Below are 14,708 nucleotides of genomic sequence, written 5' to 3'. Positions count from 1 at the left end.
AAACATTAGAATTAATCAGATATGCAATGCCGTGACAAAGAAAATTAATTAACTGATTGATTAATAGCCCAATCAGAAAAGAAATATATTGTCAGACAGTGGTAGCACATGACTTTAATTCCAGCACTTGGGAGGCAGTGGATCTCTGTTGAGTTCAGAGGTCAACCTGGTCTACAGAGGGAGTTCCAAGACAGTCATGGCTACACAGAGAAACCCTGTTTCAAAAAAAAGAAAGGAGGGGAGGGAAGAAGGAGGGAGGGAGGGGAACCATCTCAAGTCACTTAGCTTACAACATATATTTTTTAACTTGAGGAGGAAGGCAAACTACTCTAAATGGGGCTGGAGAGAGAAGGCTCAGTGGTTAAGAGCACTGGTTGTTCTTCCAGGGGACCAGGTTCAATTCCCAGCATCCACATGGCAGCTCATGACTGTCTGTAACTCCAGTTCCAGGGGATCTGACACCCTCACACAGACATATGTGCACATAAGCACCAGTGCACATAAAAGAAAGTTCCCCAAAATCACTGAAACCAGAAGGCTGGTTTTTTGAAAAAAAAAAAAAAACAATAAAAATAAACTTCCAGCCAAACTGTTCAAGAAGAAAGAGGGGGAGAGAGTACACAAATTATCAAAGAGAACAGGAAACCTCCCTAGCTTTTATAGAAATTAAAACAGAATTACTTTGAACAATTTTATAGGAGAAATGAACCTGCCTCAAACAAGAAAAACGTGCCAGAAAAAAGCGTGTCCTCTAACCTGGTCACTGTGGCATATGCACGCCTAAACTCACCACACACAAACATGCACACAAACATGCACACAGTACTATGTACATGCTAGTCCCAAGTGCTAAGGAGACTCACATCATGACCATGAAATAAATCATAAAATAGGAAAAAAGCATCCACAACGCGTCTGGAGATAGGGAAAAATATAAAAACACAATTTCCTGTGGAAACTGATGTGGTTTTTATGTAATTCAAATAAAAAATAATTCAAAACAACTTCTGAGACTGTTCTTTCCCTGATTCAGATCTTTGGCGGATACATTTTTGAATTCTCAATTTCATTATCTTTATAGATAGTCTTAGAACTTCTAAAACCTCACAGAAATCCAAATTGACTTCCTTATGTAAGCCACACACACTCCGGGTCATCTCTAGATCCCTTACAATATCTAATATGGTGTAAATCATAAGGCTACGGTTAGGAACAATGACAAGAAAAGATCTGCACATGCTCAGTGCAGACACCAAGTGTATTTTCCAGGTCTTTGTGATGCACAGTTCATTGACCGCAGTTCCACGAGTGCAGCTGTTGGCCCTGAGTCCACCTTACTTCATTCAGCGGTCACTCACCGAGCAGTATGAAAAGTGCCATGGTGGGGCTGGAGAGATGGCTCAGCGGTTAAGAGCATTGCCTGCTCTTCCAAAGGTCCTGAGTTCAATTCCCAGCAACCACATGGTGGCTCACAACCATCTGTAATGAGGTCTGGTGCCCTCTTCCGGCCTGCACACAGACAGAATATTGTATGCATAATAAATAAATAAACATAAAAAAAAAGAAAAGAAAAGTGCCATGGTTTGAACAGGTAACACTTCCATAGCTTACAATTTAGATGGTTGGTCTCTAGGGGAGCTGCTGCTTTAGAAAATTCTGGAAACAGGAAATAGGGAACACTAGAAGTTTCTGGGTAAGTTTTTGCGGGTGTATTATCTGCTTCACTACTCCTCTATATGCTCAAACCACCACGATAGTCTTCCCAAGGTCAAGGGGACAGTGACATGGACTTCATGCTCTCAAACTATGAGCTAACACAAATATTTTCTCTGTGAGTTGTCTGTCATGTGTTGTGACCACAGAAATGCAAGAACTACTGCAATAATATTAATAGAAATTATAAATTGTTTTAATACAGTAAGAATGTATAGGAACTGACTAGCCTAAAACAAAAACAATAAATATATAGTACAATTTATTTTAGAGCGCAAACACAAACTGACAAGTGGAGTCTGAGCTTCGCAAGCTGTGTATAGCAGTGCCCTACAAATTAGACAACTTAACTAACAGTAGGAAAACAGGATAGTTATTTGACCTGCTCAGAAAAGTAAGGCTTAGGGCCAGAGAGATGGCTCAGCAGGTAAGGGCACTTGTCACACAGCCTAGTGACCTGAGTTCAGTCTCCAGACTGACTCCCAAAAGGTGTTCTCTGGTTTCCACAAGCACAATATGGCATACATGCCCCCCACATTTATGCATTTTGCACATGAAGGGAGGGAAGAAGAAAGGAGTGATGGGGGAAAGGAAGACAGGAGAGAGGGAGGTGCATTTTAATATTTAAAAAAAAGATCCTATCTAACTTCCTGTAGATACTATAGTTAATAAAATAATGCAATTTATTATGGTATGATTATGTTAAATAACCAGAAAACAGAACTATTTAAGAAATAAATATTATCTAATAAATTGTACATTTTCCATTTCATAACATAGTATCTACAAAAGCAAAACCATACACAGGAACACATGAGCTACAGTACTGCCCTCAGAGTAAGCCTTGATTATCATCAGTGTTAACAAGACATCATCTATTTTCTCAGTGAGGTATTACTTAGCCATTGACACCACAGAACATTAACATCAAGATAATTTTACAGAGAAAACGGACATAACAGAGTTAATCTGCTTCAAGGCTGTATAGCCAATCTAATCAGTAAGGTCTGTCTGACTTAAACTCAGGATATTTAAACTTTCCTGTAAAGGGCCAGGAAGCATCTATTTTAGGGTTATGGGCCATGTACCTACAACAAATTAACGGGTAGGCTGTGTACTAATAAGATGTCAACAATGTGCACTGAGTCTCTGAGTTTCTTATTGCTTCACATGTCAAAATGTACTATACTTTAAACTATTTTAAAATGTAAGCCACTCTTAGTTCATTAGACATGCTGGAAGTGAGCCAGGCTTAGCCTTTAACTGAGAGCATTAGTGAGATATGCACAGCATGCCACTACACAACACGCATATTTAATCAGTCCCAATAACCGTACTGCACATTATCTGCACACCACACATCTACCAATATCCACACATATCAAGGCTGCAGTACCTTTTCTCTCCTACCACTTTTAGCTTGCTCATCTTGAGTTACTTCGTTCCAGCATTGCAGATAACCTGAAAGAAAAATGTTAATACTATCAGGCGCCTAACACAATTCTGTTTCCTGAGCATTAGGGTTATAAAGGCCATATAACTGGGAGATTGGAACACTAGAACACAAGGAAGTCAGCCTATGGAGGCCATCACTGCAGCTGCCATACAGAACTACTAAGATTCCTAAAAGCAGCAAGGAAAACATCATCAAAATTCTAGAGCTACAGAAACGCAGAAGGCAAACATAACATATATGTGGTAGTGTGAATCAAAGTGTCCCCCACAGGCTCACACATGCTGAACACTTGGCCCCCAGTTGTAGCGCTGCTTGAGGAGGCTGTGGATCCTTTAGGAGGTGCAGCCTTGCTGCAGGGATTATATAGGGGAGGGGGATTGCTATTACCTTGTCCTACTTCCTGTTCCTTGGTCCCTCTACCTTTCCTCCTCTTCAAACTGCCCCCACCTCAGGCCTTCATGCCATGCCTTTGCCACCACGGTTAAAGACTCTGGTCCTCTGGAACCCTCCGGAACTGTGAGCCAACATAAACTTCCTGATTCATGAAGCTGTTTTGGATCATGGCAATTTATTGCTTCAGCTGAAAAGTAGCTCATACAGTCATGTATTTCTACTTCTGAGACAGTGTGCACGCATCTTCAATACTCAAGCCAGTCACAGCATCCCATGATCAGTGCAGTCACCAAATTGTTAATATGCAACGATTCTATACGGAAACATTTCTAATAACGAGTTGTTTAAACTTCCCTGACACCACCACCTTAGCCATGTTCTCATCTTTAGTCCGCACTATGTAATTTAAACAACCTTCCATCTTGACTTGCAGTTTTTATAATTTTGAGATGTACTTTAAAACAAGTCACAAAAAATACCCTAGATATCTTTTAATTTTATATATCAATGCTTAATGAGACACAATTTTTGTTGACTCACTAGAAAACAACGGCTATGAATCTGAGAAGTTAATCACATCTATACATATTTAATAATGCTATACTTTCAAGAAAATGTGCAAAAAGAAAGATTTTAAGGTTTCATTCAAAAGATACAAATACAAGTCTTTTCAATAAAATATAAAATGCTTCCTTTGTTAAATACATCAAAAATATATGTATTTAAGATCTTAAAAACATGTGGACCATTTTTGAAGTCACTGAGAAACTAAAATTGCATTTTTTTTTATTTTAGTTATTTCTCTAGGTAGTTAGCTACATGAAGCCAAAGTAACTTTCTCCAGTTTCCAGGATAAATAAGACAGGACATACCCAAAGGCGGCAGAAAGCCTCATAAGAGCTTTTAAAGCCCTGTTGCTGCCTGTATAAGCAGGGGCTGTCCTTTCCATTTTAGAGCAGGACCTGGACATACAATCCTCGGTCCCAGCAATAAGAGATGGAAACAGGAAGACTGGGGTTCAAAACCACTGTGAAGCAGACACCAGACCCAGCCTCAAAGAGAAACCACCCAGGGCTGGAGGGCGTGGTTGCAGAAACTGGCCTAGAGTGCACAAGGCAGGTTAGCCAGGTGAGCCTGCAATCCCACCACTCTCTAAACAAGTAAGCTTTGTGTTTTCAGTTTTCCTGAGATGAAGTTCCCACTAAGCTGGCCTGGACCTCCAACCTCCTGGCTCACCCAAAAGCTGGGATTCAAGTGTGCGTCCCACACCTCACTCTTACTGTGAACCTGGGTTTGGCGGTCTTCATAAAGCGGGGCAGGAAGACTGTGAGACAACCGTGGATGCTATCTCTCAAAGAAACTGTCTTTATTTTCTGGACACAACAGGGCAGTTGCACAGGTGAACTCGAAACCACTGTTAACAGTGTGCACAAGACTACACGAGCTCCAGTCAGAAAATACTGCAGCACAGACGGGGAAGTGGTCAGAAAGTCCACCACTAGCCATGACCATCCAATGGCAGTTGATGGCCGCTGGGAGAGGGAGAGTAGCCTGTCTTTAATGCTGTGACCCTCATAGGTCAATCACACACCTGGGTAGCTGATCAACCAAACTGAACTCAGTGGGGATGGGGTGGGGCGGGGCAGGGGGGAGTAATGAAGAAATTTCAAATTTTCAAAATTGGGCTGGGAGAACGGAGAGGGTGGTTACAGGAAGAGCTGGGAGAGGCTATGTTCAAAATATGTAGTATGAAATTCTCAAAAAATAAATATTATTCAGGCCAGGCCATGCTGCCACACGCCTTTAATCCCAGCATTAGGGAGGCAGAAGCAGATGGACCTCTGTGAGTTCAAGGCCAGCCTGGTCTACAAACTGAGCTCTAGGACAGCCAAGGCTACATAGTGAAACCCTGTTTTGTTAAAAAAAGAAAGAAAGAAAGAAAGAAAGAAAGAAAGAAAGAAAGAAAGAAAGAAAGAAAGAAAGAAAGAAGGGAGGGAGGGAGGGAGGAAAAGAAAAAGAAAGAAAAAAAAGAAAAGAAATTGTAAAAGTATTACTCAAAAAATATTCAAGTTACCATGCGGTGGTGGCGCACGCCTTTAATCCCAGGACTCGGGAGGCAGAGGCAGGCGGATCTCTGTGAGTTCGAGACCAGCCTGGTCTACAGAGCTAGTTCCAGGACAGGCTCCAAAGCCACAGAGAAACCCTGTCTCGAAAAACAAAAAATAAAATACAATAAAATAAAAAATATTCAAGTTGACAGTTTACATTAAAATATTTCAGGCATGTCTCTACTCTCCTTATTGGGCTGTAAAACAAAGTCGTGTTTACTCCCACAATGACAAAAAGAAAAAAAAAACGAGGAGAAAGACTGGGTAATCTGCCCAGAAGAGCCCCAGGGAACTGGGGACCAGTGACCCCACAATGTCAATGCCAACCAAAACTAACTGCACACAACTGCCTGTCTCTCAGAACGTCATGCCCACCACTGTGGAAAATGCTTAATTGACCAGACATCCAACCCAGGCAAACTTCACCGAAGACACTGATACCTCAACCAGTTCTGCTTTTAGTCCCAGGCAAAAAGACCGAATCTCACCCTATGCTCCTATGTATTTCTTACACTGATTTTCTTTAATTTTATTTTTATTTTACATCCCAATCATAGGCAGTTTCCCCTCCCTCTTCTCCTCCCAGAGCCTCTCCCCCCACCTTCCCTCTGCCACACAAACCCCATCTACTCCTCCTCCATTTCTATTCAGAAAATGGCAGGGCCCCCATGGTTAGAGACGAAACAGGGCTTTATAGCAAAGCTATGCATTTTCCTCTACTGATGCTAACCCTGAGGCCACAGGACTCGAGGGTAAGTAAAGGGAAGGCCTTATCCCAAGTCTGTCCTCCTTACAGGGGTGCTACAAAGAGATGCACGGTCCACAGCACAGCAGACACACCCAGAGCTGTGTCATCAGAGCAAGAGAGCATGGAACCCAGAATATACACTAAGCACCAACTCTAGGGACAGGACTAAGGTGTGCCCTACCTGCCCCTTTCTCTTCACCCCCATAAGATCCTGACATTTCTGTCTCAGGAAAACAACTTCCATGCTATTGTCTGCACTCCCACTCCTGCCCAAGTCCTCTGCCCCAAAGCACTGCCATTTAGACACTCAGCAAGCCCTCTCCTTACTCTCCAACACACTCCGTCCACGCTTCCTCTTCCACACTCACCAACACACTCCGTCCACGCTTCCTCTTCCACACTCACCAACACACTCCGTCCACGCTTCCTCTTCCACACTCACCAACACACTCCGTCCACGCTTCCTCTTCCACACTCACCAACACACTCCGTCCACGCTTCCTCTTCCACACTCACCAACACACTCCGTCCACGCTTCCTCTTCCACACTCTCCAACACACTCCGTCCACGCTTCCTCTTCCACACTCACCAACACACTCCGTCCACGCTTCCTCTTCCACACTCACCAACACACTCCGTCCACGCTTCCTCTTCCACACTCACCAACACACTCCGTCCACGCTTCCTCTTCCACACTCACCAACACACTACATCCACGCTTCCTCTTCCACTCTCTCCAAAACAGGTTTCTCAGCAACTCCATGTGACTAAACACACCAACTTATTACCAGTCATCTCACAGCCTCCTCGCACAGGACAAGGCCCTCCCAGGAGCACTGCCACACTCTGGTTTTCTGCCTAGCCTGTGTTGGAAGCACAGGACTTGTGTGTTGCCGCCCTCTTCCAACCCTAGACTTAGTCATTTCACCTAGCTTCAGAACCAAACATCGCCCCTGACATTAAGATGACAGCCTCCCTTCTCCCCTGTGCCAGCTGTGAACTAACCTACTCTTGTCCAATTGCTCTGCCCTCAAACTTGGCTTCATCCTCTCTTCCTTTCCATGTCCTTTTCCCCATGTACAATTCATAGAAACCTGAGGTAATTCTACAGAGGGCATGTGAGATGTCGCAGTAGATACAGGCACCTGCCACCAAGCCTGAAACTTGAGCCTACTCTCCAGGGTTCACATGGTAGAGAGATTTGACTTCAGTTGTCTTCTGACCTGTGTATATTGTAGGAAACACGTTAGCAGATATAAATAAATAGATGTTTAAAGCACACACACCCAAAATCTGATCATCCCATGCTCTAATCACTACTTTCTAAATTCCCGAACCTACAGTTTATTCCAAACATGACACTCTCAGCGGCACTGTTAACTCTGGAGGGGAACTGGCAACCACAGGCAGAAATCTAGCCTACAGTATTTTCCATTTCAATGACACCCAAATCCCTAAGGGAATACTCCAGCTATTTCCTCCCTGGTTATCCTCCCACACACCAGGGTCAGTCTCACCCTTGTTCAAACTGCTCTTCCAGCACACAGCTCATGACTGCTCAAATCCATTTTCCCAGTACAGCCCATCTCCCCCAACCTCCTCTACACCCTAGCGCATGTCTGTCTCTACAACACTTACTGTCTTCTAATGCAGAATAATTCTAAAGTAAATGAAGACGAAGTCATGCGTGCTGGTTGACACTTGTAATACCAGCACTGGGAAGCTGATGTAGAAGGAATACTGAGCTCAAGACAAATCTGAGCTACATAGTAAGGTCCAACTTACACACCCCACCCCAATACACACACAGCAAACAAACCACATGTTGTTATGGTCTGAATGGTGGTAAAACCACCAAAGTGACAGCAAGAGGAAACAGTCTTCTGCAACAAAATGAGGTCATGGGGATAAAGTCCCTCAAGTATGGTACTTAGTATCCTTGCTAAAGTGTGTGTGTGAGTGTGTGTGTGTGTATGTGTGTGTATTTAAAAAAATAAACTGGCTTGTTCATTCACCATCTACAGAAACTTCCAATGCCTTGTGAACTTCCAGCTTCCAAACCATGAGCAAAACTATATGCTGGTTAAAAGCTACCCCATATAGGGAAGTTTGTTACAGAAGCCCAAATGGAATAATGATTTGTTTTTATTTTTAAACTTTTAAATTAGCACACACAGTATTAGGTTTCATCCTGGCATTTTCAATCAGAATTTGTTTTTGCTGACTCTGCTCCATCTCCTCTTTTCTCTCTCCTTGTGCATTCCCCTTTGTACCCTTCACCCCATCCACAGCATCCTGTCCCCCCATATGAGGCCTACTGCCTCCTTGCCTCCTGGACAGCCCCACACTGTCATCTCCTTTCCAGTCTCACAGCCTAGGCCCACACTTCCCCCACTGATACCTACACAGACAAGCAGCAGAATAAGCTAGGATTCCCATATGAAAAAGAGCATACGATGCATTCCAGAATGGGGGCTAGAGAGATGGCTCAGTAGTTAAGAGAATTTGCTCTTGCAGAGGAATTGAGTTCAGTTCTCAGTATCCATATGACGGCTTAGAACTATCTATAATTCCAGTGACAGGGGATCCAAGCCCTCCTCTGACCTCCACAAGTGCCAAACACACATGTGGTACACGTACATATATGCAAGCAAAATACTCATGCACATAAATAAATTTTTAAATGTCTAAATACTTTCTAGATCCATTCATTTTCCTTCAAATTTCATTTTCCTTTTTTACAGCTGAGTAAAATTTACTTATAGATATACACATTTATTATCCGCTCGTCTGCTGAAGGTCCTCTAGGCCGGTTCCGGTTCCCTGCAACTGTGGATAATGGAGTAGTGAGCAAGGACATGCATGCAGGTCTCTGTGGGAGGATCAGAGTCCTCTGGTGCACTCCCAGGAGAAGTACATCTTGGTCATGTAGCAGGCCCATTTTAATAATTCCCCTAATGGGGAGCACTAGCTCACACTAGAACCAGCAGTGGATAAGATACCTCTTCCCGCATCCGCACCAGCATTCCATGTCTATTTTCTTTTTAAAAAAAAAAAATTATTTACCTGGAGCTGGAGAGTTGGCTCAGCAGTTAAGAGGTCTGGATGGAGCCTAACAATTACCTTTAATACCAGTTCTAGGGATCTGATGCCCTCTCTGACTCCCAGAGACTCCTGCATGCTCCTGCACATACATGATACACAGATGGACACACAGGCAAAACACTCACACACATAAAAATAAAAACACTGCTGGGCAATGGTGGCGCACACCTCTAATCCCACACTCGGGAGACAGAGGCAGGTGGATCTCTGTGAGTTTGAGGACAGTCTGGTCTACAAAAGCTAGTCAGGTCAGGCTCCAAAGTTACAGAGAAACCCTGTCTCGAAAAACAAAAACAAACAAACAAAAAAGCACATTATCTTTTTAAAAAATAAAAAGGGGGTGGGGACTATGCCCGGTGGTGGTGGCACACCTTTAATCCCAGTACTTTGGAGGCAGAGGCAGGAGGATCTCTGAGTCTGAGGCTAGCCTAGTCCACAGAACAAGTTCTAGAGCAGCCAGGACACAAAGGGAAATAAATCCTATCTTTAAAAAACCAAAACCAACCAAACAAACAGGGGGTGTGCATGCCACAGCATGCATGTGGGTAGCTGATGGAGGAAGGTCATTGGTTAAATAAAAAGAAACTGCTTGGTCCTCCCTCATTGGTTAGAAGATATAGGGAGGAGTAAACAGAACAGAACGCTGGGAGGAAGAGGAAGTGAGGTCAGACTCCACAGCTCTCCTCTCTGGAGCAGATACCTCAGAGAGAGACGCCATGCTCCAGGCTCCTGAGCAGACACACGCGATGAAGCTCTGAACTAGAATCTTCCCGGTAAAGAGATGGGTTGATTGGAATATCAGAATTAGCCAGTAAGGGCTAGAGCTAAGGGCCAAGCAGTGATTAAAAGAATACAGTGTCTGTGTAATTATTTCGGGTAAAGCTAGCCGGGCAGGCGGCTTGGGGTGTTAGGGATGCAGCCCCGACGTGCCCTATTACTACAGGTAGCGAAAATGACTTCCGGGCCACTCTCTGGGTTCTGAGGATCAAACTTAGGACTTCAGGCTTGGCATCTCTTTTCTGGAGTGAGATGAAATATCAAAGTAAGCTTTGGGTTATTTTTTACTTATGTACATGTGGGTATACATACACGTATATATACATGTTCTCATGTATAGGCATACTGTATGTACATGTGTAACTTGTGAAAGATTTAGACCGAAAGTCAGGCAAAGACTGACTGACTCCACAGACAAAGTACTGTCTGGAACAGAGGCCTCAGTTTCTTGTCTAATCTGTTTCAATCTGGGATCTAAAGAGATTACTTTGAAAGATCAGAAATTCTTCTTTTGGTTTTCTAAAAGCTTTTAAAAATGTTTCATGCACCAAGCAATGGTGGTCCTCGCAGTAAATAAAAACAGCAATATTTTACTAGAAATCGGTTGGGGGGAGTACACAGCAGAACTGCACTCATTTGGCTAGGGGTGTGGCCCTTGCAGCCTGAAGCTGCACTAACAGCCTAGTTACCCTCGCCTCCTCTAACAGGATACAACTGCCTTTAGGGACAAACACACTACAAGTGTACAGAAACTCAGAGTGACATTCTAATTCTAAAAAAAAAAAAACTGTTTATACTTTACAACCCACTGCACCCGACTCCCACCCTTGCTCCAAGGTGAACATCTATAATCTATAAACAGAATACCTTTCAGGCATCAGAATTTTGGGTTTGGGGACACTCATAGTTTTGGTTTGTTAAATCTATACAAATATTCCCTTCCAAAAACAAAAATAAAATAAAATAAAGCAAAGGAAGCCGTGCTGGTCTAAGACATTTCAAATATAGGTGAGCTTTGCAGACTGTACTAACTACAAGGGAACTGGAATGCTCCATTGCCCTTGTTCAGTTGTTATGGCCTTAACTATTAAACACTAACATCTGTAGTTTACACATATGCTTAATAACACAGAAGTTTTGAGGATAGAGCACAAGGAACAACCAGAAAGCCATTCTGGGGCATAAGCAATGAAGACCTGTGTCTTGGAAATCACTGCACTAAAGAACAAAAAATCACACCAAACAAGCCCACCTTTACAATCAAAGCAGTCCCCGTCATGTACACCCGTGGTGACAGACCCACTTCTCACCTGCGATGTCCAGGGCTTCCGGCTGCATGGTGACAGCCCTCCTTAGCTGCGCAACAGTCTGCAATTCTGACTGTATTTCCCTAGAGATTACTCTCTTGAGAATCTTATCATGTGCTTACTGACCACCTACTGGAGAACTGTCCACTCAGGTCTTTTCCTATTTTTCGATTAAGTTATCTTTATTACATTGACTTCTTGAGTTATACCTTAAAGAATCCAACAGATATGTCACGCCAATGTTCATGCCAGAATTATTCACAACACAGGTAGAAACAACCCAGTGTTCACTAACAGATGAATGCAGGAGCAAACTGTGGTATATTTAAACCAGAGTATTATTCAGTCATAAAATAAGCTTTTTTTATAGCTACAACATGAATGAACCTTTAAACATTATGCTAATGAATTAAAAACCCAGGCGTAAGACATAAAATTATAGAACTCCTAGGGGAAAACTCACTCAGTACTAGCCGTGGTAATGACTGGATAGTGAATAAAATCACAGGCAACAAAACAAATAAGTTGACTATGTAAATTTAAGAAAACTTGGATTAGAGAGATGGCTCAGTGGTTCAGAGCTCTGGCCGCTCTTGCAGAACCTAAGTAACAGCTCACAACCATCCAAAACTCCAGTTCCAGGGACTCTGATATCCTTTTCTGGCCTCTGTAGGCATAGCATACATGGTACACTAACATATAGGTAGGCAAAACACCTGCACACATTGAAAATAAATCTTTATAAGATGTTTAAGAAATTGTTTTCCAGGGCTAGAGAGATGGCTCAGCATTTAAGAACATTGCCTGCTTTTCCAAAGGTCCTGAGTTCAATTCCTGGCAACCACATGGTGGCTCACAACCATCTGTAATGAGGTCTGGTGACCTCTTCTGGCCTGCAGCATACACACAGACAGAATATTGTATATATAATAAATAAATAAATATTTTTTTAAAAAAAAAAGAAAAGAAATTGTTTTCCAGGCAGTGGTAGGGCATGCCTTTAATCCCAGCATTCAGGAGGCAGAAGCAGGCAGATCTCTGTGAATTTAAGGCCACCCTGGTCTACAGAGCCAGTTCTAGAACAACCAGAGCTTCACACAGAGAAACCCTGTCTTAAGAAAACAACAACGGCTTAGAGAGATGACTCAGTGGTTAAGAGCACTGCTTTAAAGGTCCTGAGTTCAATTCCCAGCAACCAGAGAATGGTTCACAAGCAACTGTAATGAGATCTGGTGCCCTCTTCTGGCTTGTAGGCATACATGCAGGTAGAAAACTGTATCCATAACTAAAATAAGATCTTTTACCAGGCAGTGGTGGCAGATGTCTTTAATTCCAGAACTTGGGAGGCAGAGGCAGATGGATCTCTGTGAGTTTAAAGCCAGGCTGGTCTACAAGAGCTAGTTCCAGGACAGCTAGGACTATTACACAGAGACACCCTGTCTCAAAAAACCAAAAAGAGAAAAAAAGGGAAAAAAAACCACTCATACACATTTTTTAAAAATTTAAGAAATCACATGCATAGCAAAGTCAACAATAAACAAAGCAAAGTCAACCTGTGGATTGGAAGAAAATATTTTCCAATATACACTTGATAAGGAGGGATACATATGAAAATCACACTACTTGGCAGCCAAAAATAAATAACTTAATTTAAAAATTAACCAATAACCTAAATTAAAATTTCTACAAAGACATAATAGTTGATTTATTTATTGGCGGACTAAAGGTTGATATTATTAAAAGGTATTCCCATCACTAATTCTGATACTGCAAGCCATATTATCACTTCATACCTGTATCAGAAGCTGTTACTAAGAAAATAACATGTCCTGGAAGCCAACCCAGTCCCAGGACACTGATGGGCCAGGACTGAGCCAGTGACCTGACCCAGAGTCAGGAATCTCCACTGGAACAGGTATAAAGGAGTAACTACTGAGCAAGTAAGCCAGAGCCAGAGACTGCTGAGGGTCCGGACATGGATCTGGGACCTTCAAGGGAGTAGACCTAAGCCAGGACCTGGGTGGGTCCAGGTGAGTCTAGGACCTCCCAGGAACTAGGCCTGAGCCAAGACCTCTGCCAGTCTGGGCATAAGTGAACCTGGGACCTTCCAGGGAACAGGCAAGAACCAGAGATCTCTGTGGGGCCAAGCATGAGTCTGGGTCCTCAGAAGGAGTAGGCCTGAACCAGGACCTCTGTGGGTCCAGGCATTGGTCTGGGACATCAAAGGGAATAGGCAGGAACCAGGAACCTCTGCAGGTCCAAGCGAGAGTCTGGGACCTCTGAGGGAATAAGCAGGTCCTCTGCGATTCTGGGCGCACCAGAGCCTGGGACCTCCGAGGCAGTAGACCGGAGCCAGAAACCTTTCAAGGTCCAACTCCAACTTCTGCAGGAAGGGTTCCAGACCAGGATTTACAGATACAGAGCAAAGCCAGCTACCTAGGCTGAAGTAGGCCTGAGACAGCAAACTCCAAGGGAGCAGAGCAAAGCACAGGAGCACTGAGCTACCTCCAGGAACACAGAGTAACCAACGGGGTAACTAGAACTGTGACACCGACTGTACATGAGGAACAACAATCTCAGCTTTGTATTCACTAGCACCTAGAAGATTATTCAAAAGAATCTCAGACAGCCCCAACCACACCTATTAGAGGAAGAAATGAGTAGAAAAGGTAAGAACAATGCAACACCACAAAGAGCAACACAACACCAGTAAAACCTAAAGACCCTACAATACAACAGCAAGACCTGAACAATCAAATATGAATAAAGCAGAAGAAAATTATCTAAAAAATAACTTCAAGAGAGTGTTTGAAACTCTTAAAGAGGAAATGAGAAATTCCGTTAAAGAAATGGAGGAAAAGACAAAAAATTGGAAGACATCAGCAAATCACTTAAAGAAAACCAAGAAAAAGAAATCAAACATATGAAAGAAACTATTCAGGACTTGAAAACTGAATTAGAGGCAACAAAGAAAACAAAAACCGAGGGAATTATAGAAACAGAAATCATGAAAAAAACAACCAGGAACCACAAACACAAGCATGAACAGCAGAATACAAGAGATAGAAGAGAGAATCTCAAGCACTGAAGATACAATAGA

General features: G+C 42.9%; 1 protein-coding gene across 6 annotated transcripts in view; it reads right to left on the bottom strand.

The window, feature by feature from the left end:
- Agtpbp1 (ATP/GTP binding carboxypeptidase 1) overlaps nucleotides 1-14,708 on the bottom strand; it is a 133,899-nt gene that overhangs the window by 107,542 nt on the left and 11,649 nt on the right. For 3 of the 6 annotated variants that reach the window (XM_075969413.1, XM_075969412.1, XM_075969414.1), the window contains exon 2: nucleotides 3,110-3,174. The exons of 2 other annotated variants lie outside the window; for them this stretch is intronic. In XM_075969413.1, the coding sequence (XP_075825528.1) occupies nucleotides 3,110-3,141 (32 nt within the window). In that variant the 5' untranslated portion in view covers nucleotides 3,142-3,174. Of the gene's footprint in view, nucleotides 1-3,109; nucleotides 3,175-12,067; nucleotides 12,078-14,708 lie in introns of all 6 variants that reach the window. One more of the 6 variants, XM_075969417.1, reaches the window with a different exon arrangement.

The sequence above is a fragment of the Microtus pennsylvanicus genome, chromosome 4 (genome assembly GCF_037038515.1).
Source record: "Microtus pennsylvanicus isolate mMicPen1 chromosome 4, mMicPen1.hap1, whole genome shotgun sequence".
NCBI lineage: Eukaryota > Metazoa > Chordata > Mammalia > Rodentia > Cricetidae > Microtus > Microtus pennsylvanicus.
This window is presented reverse-complemented; position numbering and strand designations above follow the sequence as displayed.